Genomic DNA, 27,758 nt, shown 5'->3' on the forward strand with positions numbered 1-27,758 from the left:
TTAAGCATGTCAAGCCATGAAATCTCTCTTATTCTTGTAGGCTTAACCATGCTGGTAGAATCACTGTTCAGAGCATACTTTATCGTGAGCTTGAGCAAATGGGAAAATTAGCAAAGATTATATTACTGTATGGTAATTGAACTGTGGCACTATTACAGTCATTTACAGCCATTGTAGTTAAAACAATGCTGCATAAAATAACAAAAATGTGTTTACATCAAATAAATATGATCAAGTTAAATTAGAAGAATGCAGCATATTGTCACTGGGGGTGATCTAGTTTATTTATTTCAATGTGGTATTCTAAGTTTATTTTCTATGTTGGTGATTTGTATGATTTCCAATTAGAGGCAGCTGGTAATCGTTGTCTCTAATTGGGGATCATATTTAAGTAGCTGTTTCACACCTGTGTTTGTGGGATATTGTTTTGTGTCGGTGCATGTGCACCACTTAGTCACGTTTCAGCCTTTCTTTCTTTTATTGTTTTCACTAGTTTCACTAGAAATAAAGATGTGGAACTCAACCTCCGCTGTGCCTTGCTCCTCCTCTACACACGGTTGTGACACATATACATGTATATAGCTATTGCTTTATTATAATTAGTAGACTCATTCTGATAGTAAAAACAGGGTTTTTGCATGCCTCATCCATACAATAAACACTATTTCAAGGTAACATGCTAACTGTGGTAACAATAGTCAAAATACATAATTCACAAAAAAAGGATTTATGTTATTTTTGTTCAACCTAGAAAGGGTTGACAGAGTGAGCAGGCTACAGTTCTATATACATCATTGGTTATCATATTTCAAAGCAGACCTGGGTTCAAATATATTTTTTTGTTAAATACTTAAGCTGTGTTTGACTGAGATTATATGGCACACCACTGGGATAGTCCAAAAAGTGCAAACCATTCCCTATCTGTCACTCCAGGAAGGCTCAATCAAGCGCTCAAAGTATTTGATAGAAATCTAATACTATTTAAACCCAGGTCTGCTCCACAAGCAAAAGAATGTTGGTTACATGCCACCTATAATAAACATAAAGAGGAAAATTAAATGAGAAAGAAATGCAGCAATGAGAGAAACAGCCAAACGTAGCACTTTGATTGAAAACATGTTGAACGCAAAATTGCACTTCAGTGCACAGACACAACAAGGCCACACAACCAGAATTTGATGGCTAGGTAAACATTCACAATGTAACAGCTCAGGAGATCTCAGAGATATCGCCCAGACGCTCCCAAAACTCAATTTAGACTGAAGACAAGACTGCCAGTCAATTAGCTTATTTTTGAGACAGGATGGATTACAGTTGTGTACTATAAATGTTTTGCTATCACAAAGGCTTTGGAATAGCGATTGGGGAGTAGCAAGGGTTGCATTCGTTTTACCTCACCAAGCGCACCAGTTGGGCTGAGTGTGCACTCAAATGTGCGAACGCCACCCACCTGGTGCCTTGGGTGGGCCTAGGCTGGGTTTACACACCACCAAGCATTCGCCTTAGCAAAACGTAACTGATGCTTGTGTAGAGTTATTACAAATTCTGGCAAGCACCAAAGTCTGTGTTGTACATGGTGAAGTCACAAAGTGTTTGCTGGGACGCTACGCCTCGTGTGGTGTAAATCCAGCCTAACATGAATGCACCTATCATGTGAGCTGAAACATAGTGAATCCAGTTTGACCATCCAATCATATCCTCCCGAGCATACGGGCGATCCACCAGTTGCAGGGCATAATGATCTGACAGATGACACGTCCTCCTTGGTAGTAGTACGGGTAGGGGTTAAAACCCCCCAGTGGCTCATAGTAGCGCTGGCAATAGCGGTAACCACGACGACAGTGCTGGCAGCAGTAGCCACGGTCATCTAGACGGTTATCCAGCTCAACTCCAATGTCTCTCTGTGAAGGACAAGTGGCAAGTCGATGAAAGGAAGGAAAGAAATGAAGTGCTTCAAAGGGCAGGTGATACAAAGAAAGGAGAGCCAGGGAGAGAGAAAGACACACAGCGATCTTGAGAACATTTAATTGGAAGTATAGGTGGAGTGTGGAATGCCTACACCGCACTGGCAAGGTTTATTCTTCTGAGGTAGCTCCTTATTCGAAAATTAAGTGCTAAATGTTTCTCTTTCTTTTGGCTTTAGAATTTTTTGTTCAGTAAGGTCTGCACTTATACTTTAAATTAAATATTTATCAAGCAAAATCAATCTCCTTTTCTTTTCCCTGTGAAGAACACAAAAGTAGGGTCACACACATGATGAATAGCAGCACTCCCAGAGCAGGGACAGTCAGGACAGAGGATTTGATTGGGTGACTCGATGTTCTCGCTTCAGTCGTTGGTCAGAAAAAAGCTATGAAGCAACTAAACAGAAGAGAAAGATCAAAATCGATGTCCAAGGAAATGAACGGTCAAAATGGTTCCACGCTCGACCGTGACACACGGATCAAGATAGCATTGGAAAGCGGGGCCGCCTCGATCCGGGAGCATAAAACATGATATAATACCCTTGACCTTTCTGTTATGTCAGTGGTAGCATTACTCTTTCCAAGCTCCATCTCACATCCCAGAGTCCTCGGCCCCTTTGTCCCAGGGCTATATTCAATCAAAGTGACTGACACTGCCGTTTACTGGGAAATTTACAGTATTTTTTTTCATCTCTGACCTCCCACTCCCCCTGCTGTGACCCATGCGAGCTGAGCCAAAATGGCCGCCACCCCTCCATTAGAGCCTACAAATGAGAGGCTCTTCATCTTGGGCGCCCTCCCCCTGACCTTGACTTTAAGTGGATGGCACATTCCTAAAGCAATTAGGAAAGTAATGATCGACTAACAAGGATTCTTTTATTTGCTCGCGCCGAATGGGTGTGAATTAATATAAGGGCCAAATGAAACCCAAACGAAAGGTAAATTGGGAAGAATTAATGGCCCTTGGCTTTTTCTATTGTGCCAGTCCCCCGGGTCCCGTGCCCTCTCCAGACAGAGTTAGGGCTGAGTGCCATGCCTTTGATCGAGGGCAATTCTGAATTGGACTCAGAGAAGTGCCACTTAAAGCCCTCCCAGAGCTGCACAGATACATGCATTTGACAACGTTTTCAATCTCCTGTATTGAGTGAATTTGACTCAAACTTCAGAGACAATCCAGCACTGTCTGGTTAAATAGCTTTGATGAAAGAGACCAATTGTCCCCCCTTCGGACTTTACCTGATGCTTTCCTTATGAGTCAGCCTTTCATAACAGAAGACAAACAAAATCCACTAAATGGCCCAGGGTCTCACAGATGTTGTGGACTCTTGTGTTTGTGGCTGGCGTTAAGCTACATTCAGGCTCCCATAACTTTTGGAGCCAGCCTAATAAATACAAATATAAGTAGGATTCAAATCACGAATCAGCCATCACAACTGCTGTCACAGATGATAAATGGACTAACATTGCATACTCCTAACATGGGGGACTAACAACTCAGAAAGAAAAAAAAAGATGATATGCAAAAGGTGTGTTTGATTTACGACTCTGACATAGGCTGGTGGGCAATTACTGATGGATGATTTTAGTCAAGTTTAGAGTCATCAGCTGCGAGGCAACAATCTATTATGGAAACAACATAGACAATAATCTTGTCAGCCGCCTCACAGCTAAAACTGTGACGGTATGAAATCCAAATCCAGAGCTTCAGTTAGGGAAAATTAAGGGAAATATATTTATTCAAATAATGGGTCATTACAAAAACAAACAGACAATCGGTTGGCATTGTACGTCTGAGACAAATTAATCAGAGGCATCCTTTTTTAAAGCATATATTAATAATTTTGGCTTTAAATTCCCCTCTTCAACGGTGATCGGAATGGGGCACCCTGGGAAATCTGCGCTCGTCACAATCAAGCAACATTAACCATGGGTAAAAGTCATTACCCTCGACTCCGTCGGATTTTTGACACACACCGAAACGGCACCTCACACATAACATCGTATCAGAGGTTTGATCAGTCTGTCAAGTTGAAAACTTTCAGTCAGTTATTCAATAATAAGGAGGAAGAGAATCAAGACGCGACGACGAATATGAAGCAGGTACTGCTTTGTACTCCCAACGCTAATTGTGTGGTCTCATCATCCACATGAAAAGCCACATTTTCTCATTATGCAGGCAAGGGTGAAACCTCTAATGGTTAAACTCAAGGGGAAATGTAATATTAAACATATTAGTAAAATATGCCACTTAGCTTTTATCCAAAGCAACTTGCATACATTTTTAGTAGGTATACAGTATGTGGGACATGAACCCACGACCTTGGCATCATTCGCACCACTCGCCATGCTCTTACCAGCTGAACCACACAGGCCCAGGCAGTAACTGTTTACGGTTTGGTGTAGCTTATGCTCAGGGAGCAGAGGAGGTATTTACAGCCTCTGTTTACCCTCGGTTTTCTGTGAACCATCACTGCCCACTCATGCATAGGAAGCCGTGTTGTTTCAATGCTAGCTTTGGATGCCAAAGAGGGCTGGGCAGAGGTACCGTGTCACACGATGGCCCACCACCAACCATCTAACCGCCAACCTCCAACCGGCCCAAAACCCGCCCAGAACATGTGAGTGCTGGGTTGACCGACTGAGCCCCGCTGCCCAATCATATTTGAAGGCTTATCCTTCCCCTATCTAGGTCAAGGACAGTGATGCGGCTCCTCCAGCGATGTTGGATGATAGTTATTCAGTTGGAGAGATATCCAGGGCCGCTGCCTCAGCGCCATGCGGATGCTCCACCGTGGCAGCCCTGGCTATAGGTTGGCCCCATATATCTACCCACCTCTGTCACTGATACTCTGTCACTGGTTGAAAAAGAAAAAGTCAGGCCGCACCGAAATAACTCGCGTAAATACGAAATCAGGGGCTCCAGTGGCGGACAGGCAAGGGGCCACGGTGGAGGCCAGATCAGGTGGAGGGGTGCTGGGGTCAGAATCGCCTCCCCTCCGTTGGTCACAAAGGCCTTTGTTATTTTCCGGGCCCACAAACACTGATATGTGTGAGCTTTAGCTATGTACAGTATTACTTTAAAAAGGGGGAGCGAGTTTCATCTCCTGATATGCTTTAATTACAGGACATAGCATTGCAGCTGCAGCCATAGAGGATGAGCAGAGTGGAGGAGAGGAATAGAGGAGGAGAGGTGGATAGGAGGAGAGTGCATGGAGGCAGGCAGGTATTTCGGGGCCCAGCCTGATAAATGTTAATATTATGGCTGTGGTGTGTGTGCGTGCATGCTGGCCCACCTGACTGTGCTGTCTGTGCGTGTGTCCAGTATGTATGTTTACCTTTGCGTGTACGTGTGTGTCAAGGATAATTAATCATAGAGTACTAAGCTGCTCATATGCACATGATATGGCATTTTGGCCTCTAGACTCTTTTCTTTCTTGACTTGATAATTAAGGCATAATTAATAAATGTAGGCTATCTATTCAGCAATGAGTGTCCTTGGGAGCGCTGCTTTGTACGTCGCTAGATGCCTGCCTTCGCATGAAAAAAGACAAGAAAGGCTCCAGCTGAGACTGTAGGGAAAAAGTTGCTGCCTTTGAAGGCTAGATATTCCTCTCCAGTAATGGAGAGACATTAAGGGAGTCTTAAGCAAGGCAAGTGCATTTAAACAGATATATAGAGCAATTTCTATGCCCTGTGGTACACAAACACAAGTCCGTTTTATGCCATGAAAGTCAGCATCAATTAACGAGCGATTTCCATGCACAAAGAAACGAAGGAGAACTAGGCACCACCGTGGCTCGTATCTCCTAGTGTGGTCTTGGTGTGCATCCACTAGGTCAAAAGTAGTGAACTACTGTATACACAGAGTATATCAAACATTAGGAAAACCTTCCTAATATTGAGTTGCACCCCCCCATTTGCCCTCAGTTCGCCGGGGCATGGACTCTACAAGGTGTCAAAAGCATTCCACAGGGATGCTGGCACATGTTGACTCCAATGCTCCACAGTTGTGTCAAGTTCGCTGGATGTCCTTTCGGTGGTGGACCATTCTTGACACATATGGGAAACTGTTGAGCATGAAAAACCCAGCAGCGTTGCAGTTCTTGACACAAACCGATGCTCCTGGCACCTAATACCATAACCCGTTCAAATGCATCTTTTGTTTTGCCCATTCACCCTCTGAATGGTACACACACACAACCCATGTCTCAATTGTTTCAAGACATAAAAATCCTTCTTTAACCTGTAATCAATAAGGAATTTTAGCGAGTGACATCAATAAGGGATCATAGCATTCACCTGAATTCACCTTGTCAGTCTAAGTCATGGAAAGAGCAGGTGTTATTAACTTCTTAAGGTATAGGGGGCAGCATTTTCACTTTTGGATAAATAGCGTGCCCAATTTCAACTTCCTGCTACTCATGCCAAGAATATAAGATATGCATATTATTAGTAGATTTGGATAGAAAACACTCTGAAGGTTCTAAAACTGTTTGAATCATGTCTGTGAGTATAACAGAACTTATGTAGCAGGCAAAACCCGGAGGACTAACCGTTCAGAATTTTATTTTTAGGTCTCTGTCTGTTCAGTGAGGTCTCATTGGCAAACGATATTTCTTAGGAACTTGTTTTCAGTTTCACAACCCCCACCTGTGGATGTCGGGCCCTCATACCACCCTCATGGAGTCTGTTTCTGACAGTTTGAGCATGCACATTTGCATGGTATCACCAGATAATAGCTTCTTATGCTTTTGTCGAAAAGCCTTTATAAAATCTGACATGTTGGCTGGATTCACAACGAGTGTAGCTTTAATTGAGGATCTTACATGTGTGATTTAATGAAAGTTAGATTTTTATATAATTTATTTGAATTTGCCGCGCTGCATTTTCCCTGGCTTTTGGCAGAGTGGGGCGCAAGCATCCCCTATACCATAAGAAGTTTTAATTGTTGTAATCTCAGTGTATAGGCCCTATATATATACTGAACAAAAATATAAATGCAACAAGTAAAGTGTTGGTCCCATGTTTCATGAGCTGCAATAAAAGATCAACAGAAATGTTCCATACACAAAAAAGCTTATATCTTAGATTCTGTGCAAATATTTGTTTACATCCCTGTTAGTGAGCATTTCTCCTTTGCCAAGATAATCCATCCACCTGACAGGTGTGGCATATCAAGAAGCTGATTAAACACCATGATCATTACACAGGTGGACCTTGTGCTGGGGACAATAAAAGGCCACTCTAAAATGTGCAGTTTTGTCACACAACACCACAGAGGGAGTTTTGAGGGAGCGTACAATTGGCATGCTGACTTCAGAGATGTCCACCAGAGCTGTTGCCAGATAATTGAATGTTCATTTCTCTATCATAAGCCGCAACCAATGTTTTATTTCTGTCTGTGATAAAGCCCTTTTGTGGGGAAAAACTCATTGTGATTGGCTGGGCTTGACTCTCCAATGGGTCGGCCTGACTCCCAAGTGGGTGGGCCTATGCCCTCCCAGGCCCACCAATGGCTGTGTCAATGCCCAGTCATAGATTAGGGCATAATGAATTTATTGCAATTGACTGATTTCCTTAAATGTACAGTAACTCAGCAAGATCTTTGAAATTGCTGCATGTTGCGTTTATATTTTTGTTCAGTATACTTTTGACCAAGTGCATGATATACAGTAGGGAATATGGTTCCATTTCAGATGCAGCCCCAGTACAGTACGTACATAGTCGTTGACAGGAACCTGGTCCAGGATGTCACGGGCGACGCGGTGACCTCCGACCTCAGCATCAGGAATGTCCTCATCATCCTCCACCTGGTGGAACTCAGCATCTGCACCAAAAGGAGGAAGTACACAGAACAGCTGTTGATGTACTTTACCAGATCACAGCAGAAACCTATTTTTTTCTCCTGTTTGAGGCGATCTGAAGGAAAATAGCTTGCCTTCTACTGTAAATGAATCTGGCTGTTTTTCTGCGAGGCTTACCATTCTTTAAACTGCTGCAGTGTACAAAGTACAGAAAATCTGGCATGGGATGTCATAATGATGCCATTCTGGTTGAATAGAGCATATAACCAGATTACAACCAGGTAAGATGTCTTTTTATAATAACGTCAAGGTGCTTGGGAACAATGTCATATTTTGGTTGTTATACGGTCAGATAACCAGATTACAACCAGGTAGACATCTTTTTCTGGTCGCTAAAAAGAAGCCTAAAACATATTTTTACAATCAGTATACAACTTTACAAAAACAATCTCTCATCCCACCATTTTCAAAGTGCTGCGAGAATGAGAGAGGAGAGGGGTGGAGAGACACCGGTGACCGTGTACCTGTTATGGGGGAGGGATGGATCCAGTAGATGGGTAGCTCCTGGCATATCTCCCAGATCTTGGAGTTGAAGAGGAAAGCTGGGTTAGCGATGGGCTCCTCAGCAGGCACCCACACCTGGGAGTCCCCAACTACCTGCATGTCCATGCCCTCCGTGTTGCCCACCTGCCAGGGAGAGGAAACACACACACACACACACACACACACACACACACACACACACACACACACACACACACACACACACACACACACACACACACACACACCCTCAGTTCTATGCCCTCTTCATTCTCAGCTCCCTCTTCCCAGAGCCACAGCACACAAGCCCTGGCCACGTCCTTTTATTCACCACCCCTTATTGCCCACCGGGAGTAGCGCCACTTCCTGCTTCCTGCTGACTCCCTCTAGCCTGGACTTCCTCCTCGCCCTTTCTCCCTGACAACAACAACACAAGAATCCAACAACGGGCATAGATTTGACTTTGAAAACGACTTTGTAGTGCTTTCTACTTTATTGTGCCACGAAAGGCTGCAATATCGTTAAATCCGACAGACACAATAATAAAGCATAGCGTCCTCTTCCCTCACACATCCCCTTAATACCGCATTCAGCTCACAGCACTAGCGACATGCTTAATTTGTTTATACTGTAGTTCATGAGCTGTAAAGTAAACTATTAGTGCTTAATGACAGGGAATACGTGTCACTGCTATCTAAGAGATGTATAAAAGGGGCTTTGGCAATGCCGCATTCCACTACCGTGCCTGATGTGTTTCTTTATGTATATGTAAATACGTCGGCAAACAAACCCCTCTTCCCAGTGCCTCGTTAATTAGCAGCTGGAGAGAACAGCAAAACAGTTTACTTGACAAATGTTTTTACAAGGTGATTCTCTCCTAGTCTGAAGCTTAATTGCACATTAGTTGATCTTGATGTAGGATCCCCGGGCTATGGTTGGAGCCGGTATCATTTATATTAGGTTGTGCACTCTCGACTCTCCCTCCTTTCCCTTCTCACCCCTCGCTGATTCTCACTTTATTCTAATTTACGCTCTGCGCTACAGTCTCGCTGTAACTGTTTGTTGTGAAGTGACATGACATCAATGAGCCTGCGGAGATGAACTCGCACCCCATTCCGGCCAGATGAATACCTAGCTTAGCGGCGTGGCCACTCAAGTGCTAGTTTGCTCTTAGACAAGCAGTCAAGCCTTTGACAGTTTGCTCTCACTCTTTTTTTCCAGCTCATTTTTAGCCTGGTCTGGATCGGGCTAAGCTAATGACGACTCAGAGGAGGACTAGGGGGACTCTGGCGGCGTTCGCTCCTCCTGAACTACAGAAATTAAAATGAAGGCCAGGAAACACAAACAGACCTCTCTAATTGGACTGCAGAACCGCTGAAGAGGAGCAACTAAAGAAACCTTCCCGAAATTAGGAAATGGAGGTCACGACACAGAGCACTGTAATAGGACTTTTACTTTGCAGCTGAGACACAAGACCAATAAGTTGCAAAGGGAGCCCGCTCTCTGGGAAATATTTAAGTTCATCACGGCTAGTGTGGAATAGTGATTTAAAAAGACCAATTGACAAGTACAAAGACGATAATGATTTTATGATGCAGTTATATCATAAATGAAGCTCTCTTGTATCTAATATTGGACATTGCTTAAGTAAAGATATTTTGTATTAGATGTCAGACAAATTATTTATTCACTATAGCTATAATGTCTTAAGGGTGCAACTTTGTGACTCAAGCTCATACTGTAGGTCAATTGTGTTTGTCATTGATCAATGAATATTTTCTCATGACACCATAAGACCCTGGATAAAGCCATGGCACATTTTGGTAACACTTTACTTGACATAACAATGTCATGACCCATATATTTATACCTGTTGTGACATGTTGCACTATTTTATGGTTGGTAATGACACCTACATAAGAGTGTAAAAACCAACATTTATTCAAAATAGTTTTTTCCCTGCCAAGAAGATTCCTTTTGTTTGAAAGTTCGTCTTAAATCATTTTTTGTTGTTGTAATTAATTCTCTTCAGTCATGTTTTTTCATCATATTTAAAAGAAAATACACGTTATGACACTGTCATGAAGCATTATGACCATTCTGTGTCACTTCACTTGGATTAAGAAAATACACTTTGAGACGATCAAGAGGCATTTTGACCATTATAATCATATAATAATATAATATAATAATATAATATAATAATAATAATCAATAATAATCAATAATCATATAATAATCATATACAAAATAGATCATCATGAGGTAGGAAAATGATGAGGACATATTGAAGCAACATCTCAAGACATCAGTCAGGAAGTTAAAGCTTGGTCGCAAATGGGTCTTCCAAATGGACAATGACCCCAAGCATACTTCCAAAGTTTTGGCAAAATGGCTTAAGTGTTAGGGTTGGAGTGTCCATCACAAAGCCCTGACCTCAATCCTATAGAAAATTTGTGGACAGAACTGGAAAAGCATGTGCGAGCAAGGAGGCTACAACCCTGACTCAGTTACACCAGCTCTGTCAGGAGGAATGGGCCAAAATTAACCCAACTTATTGTGGGAAGCTTGTGGAAGGCTACCCGAAACGTTTGACCCAAGTTAAACAATTTAAAGACAATACTACCAAATAATAATTGACCCACCGGGAATGTGATGAAATAAATAAAAGCTGACATAAATCATTCTCTCTACTATTATTCTGAAATTTCACATTCTTAAAATAAAGTGGTGATCCTAACTGACCTAAGACAGGGACTTTATACTAGGAATAAAATATAAATATAGGATTAAATGTCAGGAATTGTGAAAAACTGAGTTTAAATGTATTTGGCTAAGGTGTATGTAAACTTCCGACTTCAATCATTTATCAGTCATCAGTCAGAAAGAGTGTTTCTTGACCTGCTCCTGATATCTGCTCCTGCATTTAACCTAGTCATTAGCAACAGAGCATTGGGGTAGGTGCATGTCTGACATCAATGTGTGCCAATTACAATGATAATTTCACATGGTCAAAAAAATAAATTTGTATAACAATGTTGCGACATAAGCTATGGTGTAATGGAATGTTTTGCCTTGTGTGGTAGGTTTTGTGGGTTTTGACACTCTTATGTAGCTGTCATAACCAGCCGTAAAATAACCCTATATGTCACAACAGGTGTAAATATATCTGTCATGACAGTGTTTTATGACCATATTATAACAAGTTATGTCAGCAGCTATGACACATGACATGTTATGATGTGTTATGACGCTGGGTGTCAAGTAAAGTGTTACCCACACTTTTAATAATGTGAGTGCTCCGCATGTTCAAAATGACACACAACTTTTTGTTTTAGTCAAATTACATTTACCTACCTACATATAATTCCAAGAATGTGTTGTTTTTCCATGCATTGTTTGGCATTTGTTTGTGTTTTATCTGAGTGGGAGGTTTCCTTGCCAGCTAGGTTGGTTGTGGCAATACATATTAAGTGGTTACCCTGAGGAGGAAGAAGAGATCCAATAACACACTATTCTACTGTCTGAAGGAGGAGGACAACAGGAATTTCATCAGCTTCAAGACTGGAGGGAAACTAGGGGAGGCTCAGGGATTATTTCATACGAGGAGCAAAGTGAAAATGGCCGAAGATACCGGCGGCAAACAATTCATGTTTGTCACCTGGTTCTACTCCCCGGGTGCTTTATTTCCTTATCAGCCACTCGCAGATCCCTCACCGGCTACATTGTTTTCACCTCACCTCTGAGAATCTGAGGCCCCAGACGTCCACCACTGAGCCCACATTCACATAGCCCGCAGCTTGGATGAGCTGAGCAGCAGCATAAGCTGTTTTGTTTTTAATTAACCACTCTGTGGTTCACACGGTTGTAACATTTCTCAAATGACTGCCTCGCCTGGTTCACCAACTACTTCTCAGACAGAGTTCAGTGTGTCAAATCGGAGGGCCTGTTGTCCGGACCTCTGGCAGTCTCTTTGGGGGTACCACAGGGTTAAATTCTTGGGCCGACTCTTTTCTCTGTATATATCAACAATGTCGTTCTTGCTGCGAGTGATTCCCTGATGCACCTCTACGCAGACGACACCATTCTGTATACATCTGGCCCTTCTTTGGACACTGTTAACTAACCTCCAAACGAGCTTCAATGTCATACAACACCCCTTCCGTGGCCTCCAACTGCTCTTAGACGCTAGTAAAACCAAATGCATGCTTTTCAACCGTTCGCTGCCCGCACCCGCCCGCCCGACTAGCATCACTACTCTGGACGGTTCTGACTTAGAATATGTGGACAACTACAAATACCTAAGTGTCTGGCTGGACTTTAAACTCTCCTTCCAGACTCATACTAAACATCTCCAATCCAAAATTAAATCTAGAATCGACTTTCTATTTCATAACAAAGCCTCCTTCACTCACGCCGCTAAACATACCCTCCATAAAACTGACTATCCTAATAATCCTCGACTTCGGCGATGTCATTTACAAAATAGCTTCCAATACTCTACTCAGCAAACTGGATGCGGTCTATCACAGTGCCTTCCGTTTTGTCACCAAAGTCCCTTATACCACCCACCACTGCGACTTGTATGCTCTAGTCGGCTGGCACTCGCTACATATTCATCGCCAAACCCACTGGCTCCAGGTCATCTATGAGTCTATGCTTGGTAATGCCCCGCCTTATCTCAGCTCACTGGTCACGATAACCACACCCACCCGTAGCACGCGCTCCAGCAGGTATATCTCACTGGTCATCCCCAAAGTCAACACCTCCTTTGGCCGCCTTTCCTTCCAGTTCTCTGCCGCCAATGACTGGAACGAATGGCAAAAATCACTGAAGCTTGAGATTTATATTTCATCTGTAAATATCCCACCCAATCTACCTACTTCATCCCCATATTGTTTTTATACATTTTTTCCTCCTGACAGAGCTGGTGTAACCGAGTCAGGTTTGTAGGCCTCATTGCTCTCACATGCTTTTTCAGTTCTTCCCACACATTTTCTATGGGATTTGAGGTCAGGGCTTTGTGATGGCCACTCAAATTCCTTGACTTTGATGTTCTTAAGCCATTTTGCTACAACTTTGGAAGTATGCTTGGGGTCATTGTCCATTTGGAAGACCCATTTGCGACCAAGCTTTAACTTCCTGACTGATGTCTTGAGATGTTGCTTCAATATATCCACATAATTTTTCTTTGTCATGATGCCATCTATTTTGTGAAGTGCACCAGTCCCTTCTGCAGCAAAGCACCCCCACAACATGATGCTGCCACCACCATGCTTCATGGTTCCGATGGTGTTCTTCGCCTTGCAAGCCTCCCCCTTTTTCCTCCAAACATTAACGATGGTCATTATGGCCAAACAGTTATATATTTGTTTCATCAGACCATGTGCAGTTGCAAATCGTAGTCTGACTTTATTATGGCGGTTTTGGAGCAGTGGCTTCTTCCTTGATGAGTGGCCTTTCAGGTTCTGATGATATAGGACTCGTTTTACTTTGGATATAGATACTTTGTACCTGTTTCCTCCAGCATCTTCACAATGTCCTTTGCTGTTGTTCTGGAATTGATTTGCACTTTTCGCACCAAAGTACGTTCATCTCTAGGAGACAGAACGCGTCTCCTTCCTGAGCAGTATGACAGCTGCGTGGTCCCATGGTGTTTATGCTTGTGTACTATTGATTGTATAGATGAACGTAGTACCTTAAGGCATTCGGAAATTGCTCCCAAGGATGAACCAGACTTGCCAGACTTGTGGAGGTCTACAATATTTTTTCTGACGTCTTGACTGATTTCTTTTGATTTTCCCATGATGTCAAGCAAAGAGGCACTGAGTTTGAAGGTAGGCCTTGAAATACATCAAATGATGTCAATAAGCTTATCAGAAGCTTCTAAAGCCATGACATCATTTTCTGCAATTTTCCAAGCTGTTTAAAGGCACAGTCAATTTAGTATATGTAAAATTCTGACCCACTGGAATTGTGATACAGTGAATTATAGGTGAAATAATCTGTCTGTAAACAATTGTTGGAAAAAGTAGATGCCTTTTGTTGTCAATACATTTGTGGAGTGGTTGAAAAACTAGTTTTAATGACTCCAACCTATGTGTATGTAAACTTCCGACTTCAACTGTATATGAATTAGTATGAGCTAATTTAGTAGTTAATATGAGTAAATTATGATTAAATACATTGATAAGATATACAATGTGTTAATAGTTAACAAGTCCATGAACACATAATTGGATTGAGAAATGCACTGCACAGTAAACTTAAGGGTGTCATATACACAGTACTGTAGGGTGGCATAACTTGACATTTCCACAGTAGAAAGGCTATGTACCAGTATAATATTATTATGGGGACTTGTTCTTGACTAATCCAGTGTGATTGTGAGCTAACCCTGTGTGTGAATATACCTGTGTCTGCACGCTCATGTGTGTGTGAGATTAAGCGTGTGTGCATCCTTGCTCTAATCACACACCAAGTATCTTTCACTATCCTTTGGAGCCCCTCTTCCTCCTCTCTCTTCCCAGTCTATTCCTCACCACAGCCAACGCCCCTATCTAATTGATTCCACAGAAGTTGAATTAGGTTTCACAATGTGCAAAAGAAGAGGCTGGACAATTACTATCTGTAAACAGGGACCAGACATTCAAAAGATGACAGAGAAGGGGATGCAGTCTGGTTCTCCGTCTAAACAGCTTGTGTTCCTAAAGTCAGAAAGGGATATCTGGGATTTACTTGGCATGACGATGGAGCAACATTTAAAAACATTTTTTTAAACGATGTAGCTGGTAATTGCCATCGGTAAAATGTAAATGAGAGTGGAGGATGGTAGAGGCTGAAAATATTTTGTGAGGCATTCATCTGCCGAACTTCTTTTACAGCTCTTAGGCCAGGAGAAGTGAAATGAATCGCTCGAGGAAATGCACGCACCCTTTAATGGCTTATACCTCTTCCTCAGATCCCTCTCTTACGTTCTCGTTCACACTTACCCCTTTGGGCTATTTTGGTCAAGCCTTTGGAGGAGCATGATTACAAATGTATATTAGTTCAAGATTGACAGCAAACACCATTTGATGTGATCCACAAAGGGGGTTTGGTGGGTTTGCGGGCAGCTTTCAGACGGTTTCCTGTGTGCTGGAGACAGAGATTATACTTCAGCGGGAGAGGGCGGAGGTCAGGGTGAGTGTTTGAGCGCAGCTCTCCGACTCCTCTTCTCTGTTTTATTCCTACTAGCCCTGCAAAATACATATTTTCCTCCACACACACACACACACACACACACACACAGACACACACACACACATTGAGTCAGAGAGATGCAGATATTCATACTGTACCGGTATCTCTGTGTTCAAGGTCGCCACCTCTGTCACTTTGGGAAGCTCCCTGGTCTGGGTCTTGATGTAACACCTCTGATGTTTGGCGAACCGGATACCTGTGATTCCCTTTGAGCGGAAAAAGCGAGATGGAATAATACAAAATTCTGATATGTATCGTTTATTATTTTGTCTGTGATGTGGAACAGCATGGCGATGGGGCGATATCATTTTTCTAAATGTTTCTTCAGTCTCTTGAAGAAAAACCTAAGCTCTTAATAACTAACAGAAGTTAAAACCTAATGAGGGTGCCTTTTGAGTTTCTTTCTTTGTTTTTCTCCTTCTACCTTTTTTCTACCTCCTAGATTACAGCACATTCAAAGACAATTTATCTCCTACAACACAAGCCTCACTTTTAGAAGAGATTGAGTAAAAAATGAGGGGTTCATCCAGGCTAAACAATACTTGATAGAGAGGATATCTCAAGCAGGAAAGCCAAGCGACATATCCTAGGGCGAAGCAGCAGTTTCATCCCAAATGGCACCCTTTTCCCTTGATAGTGCCTTCAGAAAGCATTAACACCCCTTGACTTTTTTCACATGTTGTTGTGATACAGCCTGAATTTAGAATTGATTCAATTGAGATTAGGTGTCACTAGCCTACACACAATGCCCCACAATATCAAATGGGAATTATGTTTGTATTTCTTTTTTAACATTAATTAAAAATGAAAAGCTGAAATGTCTTGAGTCAATAAATATTCAACCCCTTTGTTATGGCAAGCCTAAATTATATTTATAAAACATGTGCATAATAATAATAACACATAATAAGTTCAATTGACTCACTGTGTGCAATAATAGTGTTCAACATGATTTTTGAATGACTGCCTCATCTTTTGTACCCCACACATACAATTATCTGCAAGGTCCCTCAGTCAAGCAGTGACTGAGGGACCTTATAAAGCCTCGCAAAGAAGGTCACCTATTGCTTGATGGATTAAAAAAAGCAGGCATTTACTATCCCTTTGAGCATGGTGAAGTTATTAATTACACTTTGGATGGTGTATCAATACACCCAGTCACTACAAAGACGCAGGCGTCTTTCCTAACTCAGTTGCCAGAGAGGTAGGAAACCGCTTAAGGATTTCACCATAAGATCAACAGTTACTTTAAAACAGTTACAGAGTTTAATGGCTGTAATAGGAGGAAACTGAAGATGGTTCAATGACATTGTAGTTACTCCACAATACTATCCTAAATGACAGAGTGAAAGAGGAAGCCTGACAGAATACAAATATTCCAAAACATGTATCCTGTTTGCAACAAGGAACTAAAGTAATAATACTGCAAAATTAACAATGAACTTTTTGTACTGATTACAAAATGTTATGTTTGGGGCAAATCCAACACAATTCATCAGTGAGTACCACTCTTCAAATTTTCAAGCATGGTGGTGGCTGCATCATGTTATGGTTATGCTTGTCATCGGCAAAGACAAGGCCAAATATACACTGGAGTTGCTTACCAAGACGACATTGAATGTTCCTGAGTGGCCTCGGCTTCTGTGGCAAGACTTAAATGGCTGTCTAGCAATGATCAATAACCAACTTGACAGAGCTTGAAGATTTTTTAAAATAATACATGTGCAAATATTGTACAATCCAGATGTGCAAAGTTCTTAGAGACGCACCCAGAAAGACACAGCTGTAATTGCTGCCAATGGTGATTCTAACATGTATTGACTCCGGAGGCTGAACATTTATCTAGTCAAGATATATCAGTGTTTTATGATTCATATTTTTTTCTTCCACTTTGACAGAGTATTTTGTGTACATTGTTCACACCAAAAAATACATGCAAGTCCATTTTAATCCCACTTTGTAACACAACAAAATGTAGAAAAGGTCAAGGGGTGTGAATACATTCTGAAGTTACTGTATATGGCATAGGGTGATATTTGGAATGCATCCAGTGTTTCTATGGAGGCTGCCCCCGCTGAATTAGTCAGTCATAGGTTCCTGTCACTCTCTTAATCTGTGCAGCCTAGTGAAGAGCCACTCTTTTCAGCTCCATTGATGATCCTGCCCCCAACTTGTGGAATGCAGGGCCTTTTCAGTTTGACGACGACAGGAGAAAGCCTATTTCAACAAAGCAGACATATCTGTTAATTATCTTTGTGTGCAATTATCTGTTTGACTAAGTAGTTCTGCTGGAATAAGTCTGAAAGCCCACGAAAGCATATGAGATTGTAACTCGTGCCATCTCTAGGGCTACCAGACTCATGTGCGTATGAGAATAGAGTGCCGGATCTTCACCGGCCACGCTCGCCTTAACATTTTATCACGATAAGTGGTGGCATGAAAATGGACTCGATTCGATCGTAATTGAATTACATCGACATGGCGCAGAGCTCTAATACCTTTCTGACGTCTTTAAATGAGCGTTTAACTGGGAAATACGGAAGTTCTATTCCACTTGTCTTTAGAGGTCACACACGACGACACGATATGAAGCCGGTCATAATCCTCTTGTCTGTAATTGTCTTTAAAACGCGACAATAACAGTCGCCGACACAGAAGTATAATGTTTACGCCTGACTTTATTGTGATGAGCCCCTGTTTATTTTACTGTAATGGCGAGCACCACTACAGAGAGAGGAAAAGGACAATCTCGGGATGTGATGCAATAATTAACAGAGTTGGTCAACCGGAAAAGAAAGAAAATGCACATCATTATGGGCACCCCCGCCACAGGTCCGGGCACCCCCGCCACAGGTGTGCTGACGAGCCACACCCGTGGCACGCCTTAGGCTTGTCACAATCCCTCGCCTCGTGTTCCTCAGATCCACAAAACCTACATTTTCTTGTGCTGCACGAAGCGAATGTGGCCGTAAATGGCGCCTGCAAAATGGGGGCTGACGTGCATAAAACAACGTCCCCCTGTCAGCCCCTAGGGAGAACATAGCAGGAGGATGGAGGTAGCCACCATGTCCCTTTGGGTCCTCCCTGAGGAGGGCCTGGAAGCCTCTCCTCCCATTCCAAAACCCAAGGGAGTCTTTGAGGTGCCTTGCTGAGGAGACGTTATCCATGTATCTCCCCAGAAAGGCCCTCACCTCTTCGTCCTTAACGTAGGGATTGTAAATGTTGACAGTTACAACCCTAAAGTTGTTCTTCGCCAGGCTTGTTATTTCATAGTGGCTCATCGGCCTCTCACCTCCCACTGCTCTTGCCCTTCTCAGGATATCATCGTGTTTCTCCTCTGTATATAGTGCCACGTCGTATGCTCCCTCCAACGAGTTGCCTTGGAAACAAAATACATCCTTCACCGTCAGCTTTAGAATCCCCATCAATATTATCCTTCCAAAAGTTTCCCGTCCTAAAGGCTCCAACTCCTTTTCCTTCCAAGCAAACCGAATCGTGTTGGCCAGCCCAATCCCAGGGACCGACTGTGTTGATGTATTTTGCACCATCTCCGCAAGCAGAATGGCGCTCGTTCTCTTCTCTTCCAAAACAATGAAAAAATAAAATCCAAAGTGACTGAGCCTATCTGGTGACAACAAACACAGAGACAGGAATAATCACCCACGAAACACTCAAAGAATATGGCTGCCTAAATATGGTTCCCAATCAGAGACAACGAGAATCGCCTGCCTCTGATTGAGAACCGCCTCAGGCAACCATAGACTATGCTAGAAAACCCCACTAAGCAACAATCCCAAAACCTATGAAAAACCCCCATACATAACACAACACAAAATAAACCCATGTCACACCCTGGCCTGACCAAAATAAATAAAGAAAACACAAAATACTAAGACCAGGGCGTGACAACCTAGGATTAATGCCGTAAACAATAAACAATGTAATCTTTGGATATTGGAATATCTGAGAAACAGTGTGTAGTTTAAGGAAAATATAGGTTATTTCATGACTAAATGTAAAGCAGATAATTGCAGTATAGAATCTGTATGGATATGACGAGGTACTGTGTGTTGCTCATAAAGGTAACCTGGAAGACTTTACATAAAAAGGGATCCGTGTCTTAGATTGAATCAATTTGTAGAACGCAAGTTTGTGTTGATGTCAAGCGCAAGGTTCTGGAAAACTGGAATTGAGGTAGGCCTACTCTCATCTATACTCTTTCCCCCAAATTAATTCTACATCATTATTTGAAATGTATTCTTGTATTATTGCTTATTTTGATATGGTTTGAAAGTAATTGATTGTGTAATAGGAATGATTTAGAGCTTTACTCTAGTTCCAGATATCATTTTTAACAAAAGAGAGTAACCTTCAAAATACATAGATGCTGTCTTTTGCATCAAAATATATATTTTTTAGAAGAGCTACATTGAAACACATTAGATGTGTTGGTGGTAGTTACACTATGTGATCATAATTATTCTCATACAAAATACTGTTGAATATGCTTGAATGCCAGTCCTGTCTCTACTGGTATTCTTATCTCCACTTCTTGTTCCCTAGGTTCTTCCTGCAGCATGTTCCCTGTATTAACCTGAAACAAGTGAAGCGGCATTACCTGCTCATTTCAATTCCTCATTCACAGCCCTTGAGCTTGACGGAGATAGTTTTTAAGGTGGCTTTTGAATTTGTAATGACTTGAAACATCCTTTATTTAAAAAAGTATATTCAACCCCCCCCCCCCCCCCAGCTAACACTTAGTATAACTTATAATCAGGTTTGTGTTTTCCTCCACTCTCTTCTTTTCTTTTGTAATCACAATGGCGCTGGAATTATTCTGCTCGCTCACTTGTTTCGCCATCTCCCGTGGCAGTGCCCGGAATCAAACACATTTTCTTGGTGAATTTGCTTCACTGACAGAAGTCAATAATTCAGACTGGATGGAATGGAGGAGGAACCAGCAATATGCATGCTATCGGTATGTGTGTGTGTGTGTGTGTGTGCGCGCGCAAGTGCTTGCGTGTGAGTATGAGTGTGAGAAGTAACTGAGACCTCTTGTTATTAGATATTTAGTTTTATATAGAAATAAGTGTTCCAAAACCTTTTTCAGCTGTTCCCATAGAATAAATCTTTTTGGTTCCAGGTAGAACCCTTTTGGGCCTTTTGGGGTCCATGTAGACCCCTTTTCAAGAGGGTTCTACAATCTACATGCAGCCGAATAACCCTTTTAAGTTCTAGAAAGCATTTTTTGTGTGTATGTGTAAGGGATTGTGTATGAGAGGGAATTGAAAGCTCTTGTTATGATATTTTGTATTATTTATGACACACATTGTCACATCAGCTTTTTCTGTGTGAGAGAGATATCTTTTTTTACACAATATAAGAACAATTTCAAAAGTGCTCAAACACAAATTCAATCATTCTGCACAAAAACTATAATAATAATAAAAAAGAGACGATAAATGAAGTATGCATAAAGTATACTGTACGTAATGTGTATTTTGTCAATACTTACATGTTTGAAGTCGTGGACCTCGAGCACCTCATTGCTACCGTTGCCCATCCTGAAGATCTCAATGCGGTGGGTGGGGTCAATCTCCATGATGCTGTCTGTTTCCATGCCATCCAGCACGGCCTGATAATGTTGGTTGTACACCTGGAGACACAGGACCAATCAGAAACATCCTCAGCCTAGCCAATAATACATGAGGGTGGGGCAACTTAACTGAATAGCTCAAATCTACAGCCTTTCAATAGGCTTAATATCAGTGACGTGTATTCATGGATGCCAAAAACTTTACCAATAAAGATATAAACCTAAATAATTTATCTTTCGTCTCTGTGTTTCATTATTTTCCTTCAATTCGCAAGAGGCTGAATGTATCTCACCGGAGAAAGCATGCGAGCGAGCAAAACTGCGCCCCTCTGTCTCTATGTGTAGCCCATCTATCTATTGAGGTCTGATCAAAAAGAGTATGATATTGTTGACGCCGTAGCATTGAATGCAAGGGAAGCTAGCGAGCCTTTGGCCTCCCTTTGATAAAAACAGTAAAATAATAGCCCATCAGCATTGAAAGGATCTGAGCGAGCTCAACTGTGAATGGTCCTGGCGCCAGTTTGGATTTGGCTTCACACCAATCACAACACAACAAAAGCCAAACGTCATTGACAGAATTTTTTGTTTGTTGTCATTTTGTTGTCCTCTAGTGGCTAGCTAGCTTGCTAAAATGGTCCCTTTATACATAGATGGAGATTTGGACTTCTGGTTCTACTTAATTCTCGATACTGGGCAATGATTAAAACAGTGATTCTGATCCAACCATGAATTCCTACTTTGGGGCTCATCATTGCCCATGAAAGGAAGTTAGGCTAGCGAGCAAACATTTTAGCCAGGACAACAAAAACTAAAAGTGTGTAGCCTACTGTATGACAGAGTCCTACACTGTTTTGGCAACATGAAAGAGACGAGGATAGGATTGGTGAGTCAACATGTTTTTTCTACTTTCGCACACACGCACACACAGAGAAATCAGTACCACGGACAGCCACATATTTAGCTTACGTTGATTATACTAAATAGTTTTTGGTATCTTTTATTTGTCACTATATTAGACTAAGCATACAGTACATATACATAATTATGTGGACACCCCTTCAAATTAGTGGATTCGGCTATTTCAGTGACACCCGTTGCTGACAGGTGTATCAAATCGAGCACACACCCAGACAATCTCCATAGGAAAACATTGGCAGTAGAATGGCCTTACTGAAGAGCTCAGTCACTTTCATGTGGCACCATCATAGGATGCTGTCTTTCCAATAAGTCAGTTCATCAAATTTCTGCCCTGCTAGAGCTGCCCCGGGTCAACTGTAAGTGCTGTTATTTTGAAGTGGAAACATCTAGGAGCAACAACGACTCAGCCGCGAAGTGGTAGACCACACAAGCTCACAGAATGGAACCACCGAGTGCTGCAGTGCGTAACAATTGTCTGTCCTCAATTGCAACACTCACCACCAAGTTCCCAACTGCCTCTGGAAGCAATGTCAGCAGAAGAACTGTTAGTTGGGAGCTTCATGAAATGGGTTTCCATGGCCGAGCAGCCTAAGATCACCAAACGCAATGCTAAGCGTCGGGCTAGAGTGGTGTAAAGCTCGCCACCATTGGACTGTGGAAATGCGTTCTCTGGAGTGATGAATCACGCTTCACCATCTGACAGTATGACATCCTGGCGGATGCCAGGAGAACGCTTCCTGCCCCAATACATAGTGCAAACTGTAATGTTTGGTGGAGGAGGAATAATGGTCTAGGGCTGTTTTTCATAGTTCGGGCTAGGCTCCTCAGTTCCAGTGAAGGGAATTCTAGCATACAATGACATTCTAGACAATGATGTGTTTCCAACCTTGTGGCAACAGTTTGGGGAAGACCCTTTCCTGTTTCAGCATGACAATGCCACCATGCACAAAGTGAGGTCCATACAGAAATAGTTTGTTGAGATTGGTGTTGAAGAACTTAACTGGCCTGCACAGAGCCCTGACCTCAAACACCTTTGGGATGAATTGGAATGCCAACTGCGAGCCAGGCCTATTCACTCAACATCACAAATGCTATTGTGGCTGAATGGAAGCAAGTCCCTGCAGCAATGTTCCAATATTTAGTGGAAAGCCTATGATTTTTTTATGAGATGTTTGACTAGCAGGTGTCCACATTCTTTTGGTCATGTATTGTAGGGGATTTGATGATGTTGAAATGTTGAAGTTGAAGTGGTGCTGGAATAGTGGAGGCAGCTCCTGTTTTCTATGAGACTTGCGGTAACTCTGTGTTCTGAATCAACAATTGTTTAGTAGTCTGAAAATTTCAGAAACATTAACTTGATTCATGTAACAGTTTGTTACATACAAGGTGCTTTGTGGATAGATGTTGCTCGCTGGTTTTGTGATGAAACAAAGGCGTGGCTGAATTTCTTTTGCCACTATTCTGTTACTTATTGTCTCTGCCTTAGGCCTATATATCACGGTGGCAAGGCATATGAACGAATATGTTATAGAGCAAACAATACAATTATCAGAACATTTTAAACCATGACGGCGTAATGTGTTACTAATAGTTTTCTTTGAGACTGTGGTCCCAGCTCTCTTCAGATCATTGACCAGGTCCTGCCGTGTAGTTCTGGGCTGATCCCTCACCTTCCTCATGATCATTGATGCCCCACGAGGTGAGATCTTGCAGGGAGCCCCAGACCGAGGGTGATTGACCGTCATCTTGAACTTCTTCCATTTTCTAATAATTGCGCCAACAGTTGTTGCCTTCTCACCAAGCTGCTTGACTATTGTCCTGTAGCCCATCCCAGCCTTGTGCAGGTCTACAGTTTTATCCCTGATGTCCTTACACAGCTCTCTGGTCTTGGCCATTGTGGAGAGGTTGGAGTCTGTTTGATTGAGTGTGTGGACAGGTGTCTTTTATACAGGTAACGAGTTCAAACAGGTGCAGTTAATACAGGTAATGAGTGGAGAACAGGAGGGATTCTTAAAGACAAACTAACAGGTCTGTGAGAGCCGGAATTCTTACTGATTGGTAGGTGATCAAATACTCATGTTATGCAATAAAATGCAAATTAATTACTTTAAAATCATACAATGTGATTTTCTGGATTTTTGTTTTAGATTCCGTCTTTCACAGTTGAAGTGTAAGTAGGAAAACCTGCAAAATCGGTACTGTATCAAATACTTGTTCTCCCCACTGTAGGTTGCAATATTGCTTTTCCTCCCCTGGCTTGTCTTCCAAAGGGATTTTACCCACGCACCGCTACTGCTTCATATACCTGTAGCCTTCCAATAGCATTTAATCAGGCTAAATACACCGTCACCCCCCCTTAAAAATTGGTGGCAAGGGTGTTATAAGCCAAAGAGAAATACTGTAGTACAAAGATTTGAGGCCAATACACACTTGATGCAATCACATTGATTTCTGTCATATTCTTCAAAGCATCGTGTCCAAAGTAACACACAACACATGACCAATGCAAGAAATACACCACTGCAGGGAACGGCTTCCGGCATGCTGACATTTGTAAAGTGCCAAAGTATTCATAAGCACGACCAGAGATAACACTGAGTCATTGTTGATACATTGCTATTGACAAACCACAAGTTCAAATTAAGATTTGCACATCCATTGAGGCTGCGTAAGTACTCTGTGAGTAGCTACGTCGAATAAATGGCACTTTGAATACGTGGCTTGGATATTATTTTTCTTTTTTACTTGGCCGTAACTTGGTGCACTGGTTGTTTATCACCACACCTTGCTTATGGACTGTTCATGGGTATGCATGGCTGGCTGTTAAAATTCCCTGTCTACAAAAATGATTCATGCCCACAAGCTGAAAACGACGCTATTAATATTTATGTCGAGTGTGGTGTTATAATGAGAAATACATGTTGCTGAGTTCATCTTCGTCTGTTGTGGTGGTGAATCAAAGCGCCCCATACTGTACCAATGAGAGAGTTGATTAATGGATACAAGAAGGTGGCCAATGAAATCAATTAAGATTAATATTCCCAATCAACAAAAATAACCCAAGCCCTGTGAAAAATATTGTTTCTTTCTGGTGTTTATGACTACAATGTCCCTGTCTGATGCTCATATGTTGGTCTATGGTCTAGTGACTACAGTAACACTAGTTAAAGCTCTATAACATGGTCACTAACACATAATCCTTTTATAGAGGATTTAGACCTGCCCCACTTATTACCAGGCTCTAGAATAGGGGAGCAATAATGATTTAATGCGATATAATTCTTAACAGAAGATCACAGCAAGTATGGCTCTGCAATATAAATAACCATTAACATGGATCACAACGGCCTTTGCTCAGAAAGTTACCCAAACTTTAAAATCGTAAGATGCAGCCAAATGAAGATTGGAGATGATATTCAAGTATCTGTCATCCTCACCACCATTGAGTGTCTTCACGAGAAACCGAGAGTGGCCTTCACTTGTAACTTCACTTTATTATCTGCTCAGCCTTTACAACCAATTACTAAAAAACAAATTCTTCCAGATGTACATGCTCGGCAACCGAAGCCTGACTGGCTCACAAAAGACCCAGACGTTGCAAGGAAGTAATGATAGTGAAAGTTAATTAGCTTTCTCTGCGACTTCACGTAGGTGGGGAGGCCAATATTCAGGGATGACATTAGTTCAAGGTGTAGCTAATGCAGGTACAAAGACTGTTGGGCTCTCATATTATAAAGGTTCTGTTCAGTACATCCTGAGAACTCCTGAAGAAATGTCATAATGATTAGCACTCGATCTGGTTGGCTATTCAGAAATGCCATATAATTAATTTGAAGGTTCAGATTCAACGCTGTTTTAACAATTGAAACTGTTCTGAATAACATACCTAAAATCCATGAAGTATAAGAAATATAACTTATTAAAACAATGAAATTAAGTTTAAGGAACAATTTAAAAAAGTTAATGAATTAGTCTTGTCAGTTTCAGGCAAGCAAAAAAATGGGTAGCAATTAGTTATAGCTCCACGCAATAAAGCATTTATAATGTATTAGTAAATAGTAAAATAATTTATTAATCTTTACTCCATTCGTAAGATGTTTAATATAGGTCCTTATAGACGGCAGGTAGCCTGGCAGGGTAGGAGCGTTGGACCAGTAACCGAAAGGTTGCTGAATCTAATCTGTCGTTCTGACCCTGTTCCCTGGGCGCCGATGGCGTGGATGTCGTTTAAGGTAGACCCCCCCACCTCTGATTCAGAGGGGTTGGGTTAAATGCAGAAGACACATTTCAGTTGAATGTATTCAGTTGTAGAACTGACTGAGGAATCCCCCTTTCCCCTTATAAACCATTTACTAATCAGTAGTTAAGTATTTTTGTGTGGCCTCATAAAGTGTGAGCTATTTATACTTTATAAATATATACTTTTTAAAATATTTTGAGTGACCAGAGTACTCACAAAAAGATGGACAGGCCATAGACATTCCAGAAGTACCTGACACTCCTGAACATCTCAAATTGCCAGTCACACTGTTGTAATAGTGTGATGTGTAACTTTAGACCCACTCTATGCTAAGTAACGTTAAGCTTGTTGTCCAAAAATGCTAACATTAGTATTTCTTGGCAGTGACTGTTCTACCAAAATCAAAAAAAGTTTATTGTAGTAACTCCTTAGAGCAGTCCATGGACTGTTTTAGGTAAGGAAACAAATCTGAATACATAATTTCACTGAACTATCCCATTACGTTTAAAGAGTTGTTACCTTTAAAAGGACCAGTTAAAGTGCTGCCAAACAAAGCCATGTGTGAAAATAGTCTGTGGTTAAAAGTAGAAGACCTAAGGGCTGGAAACATTTAAGGTTAAACATTATCAACACACAATCACAGATTATCGTGAAAGACACACAAATTATTTTAAACGTCTGGTGGACACGAGAAAATTGTCACAGATTTCAAATAAGTTTTGTGATTTCAAATCGAATCAAATCTAACTTTATTGGTGACATAATCGTTTAGCAGATGTTGATGCGAGTGTAGCGAAATGCTTGTGCTTCCAGTTCCGACAGTGTAGTAATATCTAACAAGTAATCTAACAATTCCCCAACAACTACCTAATACACACAAATCAAAAGGGGTGAATGTGAATATGTACATATAAGTAAATGGATGAGCGATGGCCGAGCGGCATAGGCAAAGTACAGTAGATGGTATTAAATACAGTAAATACAATTGAAGTCGGACGTTTACATACACTTAGGTTGGAGTCATTAAAACTCATTTTTCAACATCTCCAAATTTCTTGTTAATTTAACAAACTATAGTTTTGGCAAGTTGGTTAGGACATCTACGTTGTGCATGACACAAGTAATTTTTCCAACAATTGTTTACAGATTATTTCACTTGTAATTCACTGTATCACAATTCCAGTGGGTCAGAAGTTTATATACACTAAATTGACTGTGCATTTAAACAGCTTGGAAAATTCCAGAAAATGATGTCATGGCTTTAGAAGCTTCTGATAGTCTAATTGACATCATTTGAGTCAATTGGAGGTGTAGGCTACCAAATACTAATTGAGTGTATGTAAACTTCTGACACACTGGGAATGTGATGAAAGAAATAAAATCTGAAATAAATCATTCTCTCTACTATTATTCTGACATTTCACATTCATTTCACATTCTGATCCTAACTG

At 41.5% G+C, this 27,758-nt stretch overlaps 1 protein-coding gene across 1 annotated transcript in view; it reads right to left on the reverse strand.

Moving 5' to 3' along the window:
• Window positions 1–569: 569 nt before the first annotated feature.
• The window catches only part of LOC109905326 (tenomodulin-like), a 105,110-nt gene continuing 77,921 nt past the window's right edge, over window positions 570–27,758 (reverse strand). The window contains exons 3-7 of the mRNA XM_020502633.2: window positions 21,069–21,209; window positions 15,652–15,759; window positions 8,293–8,455; window positions 7,685–7,791; window positions 570–1,901 (exon numbers count right to left, since the gene is read on the reverse strand). Of these exons, the coding sequence (XP_020358222.1) occupies window positions 1,692–1,901; window positions 7,685–7,791; window positions 8,293–8,455; window positions 15,652–15,759; window positions 21,069–21,209 (729 nt within the window). The 3' untranslated portion in view covers window positions 570–1,691. The remainder of the gene's footprint in view (window positions 1,902–7,684; window positions 7,792–8,292; window positions 8,456–15,651; window positions 15,760–21,068; window positions 21,210–27,758) is intronic.

The sequence above is a fragment of the Oncorhynchus kisutch genome, linkage group LG15 (assembly GCF_002021735.2).
Source record: "Oncorhynchus kisutch isolate 150728-3 linkage group LG15, Okis_V2, whole genome shotgun sequence".
NCBI lineage: Eukaryota > Metazoa > Chordata > Actinopteri > Salmoniformes > Salmonidae > Oncorhynchus > Oncorhynchus kisutch.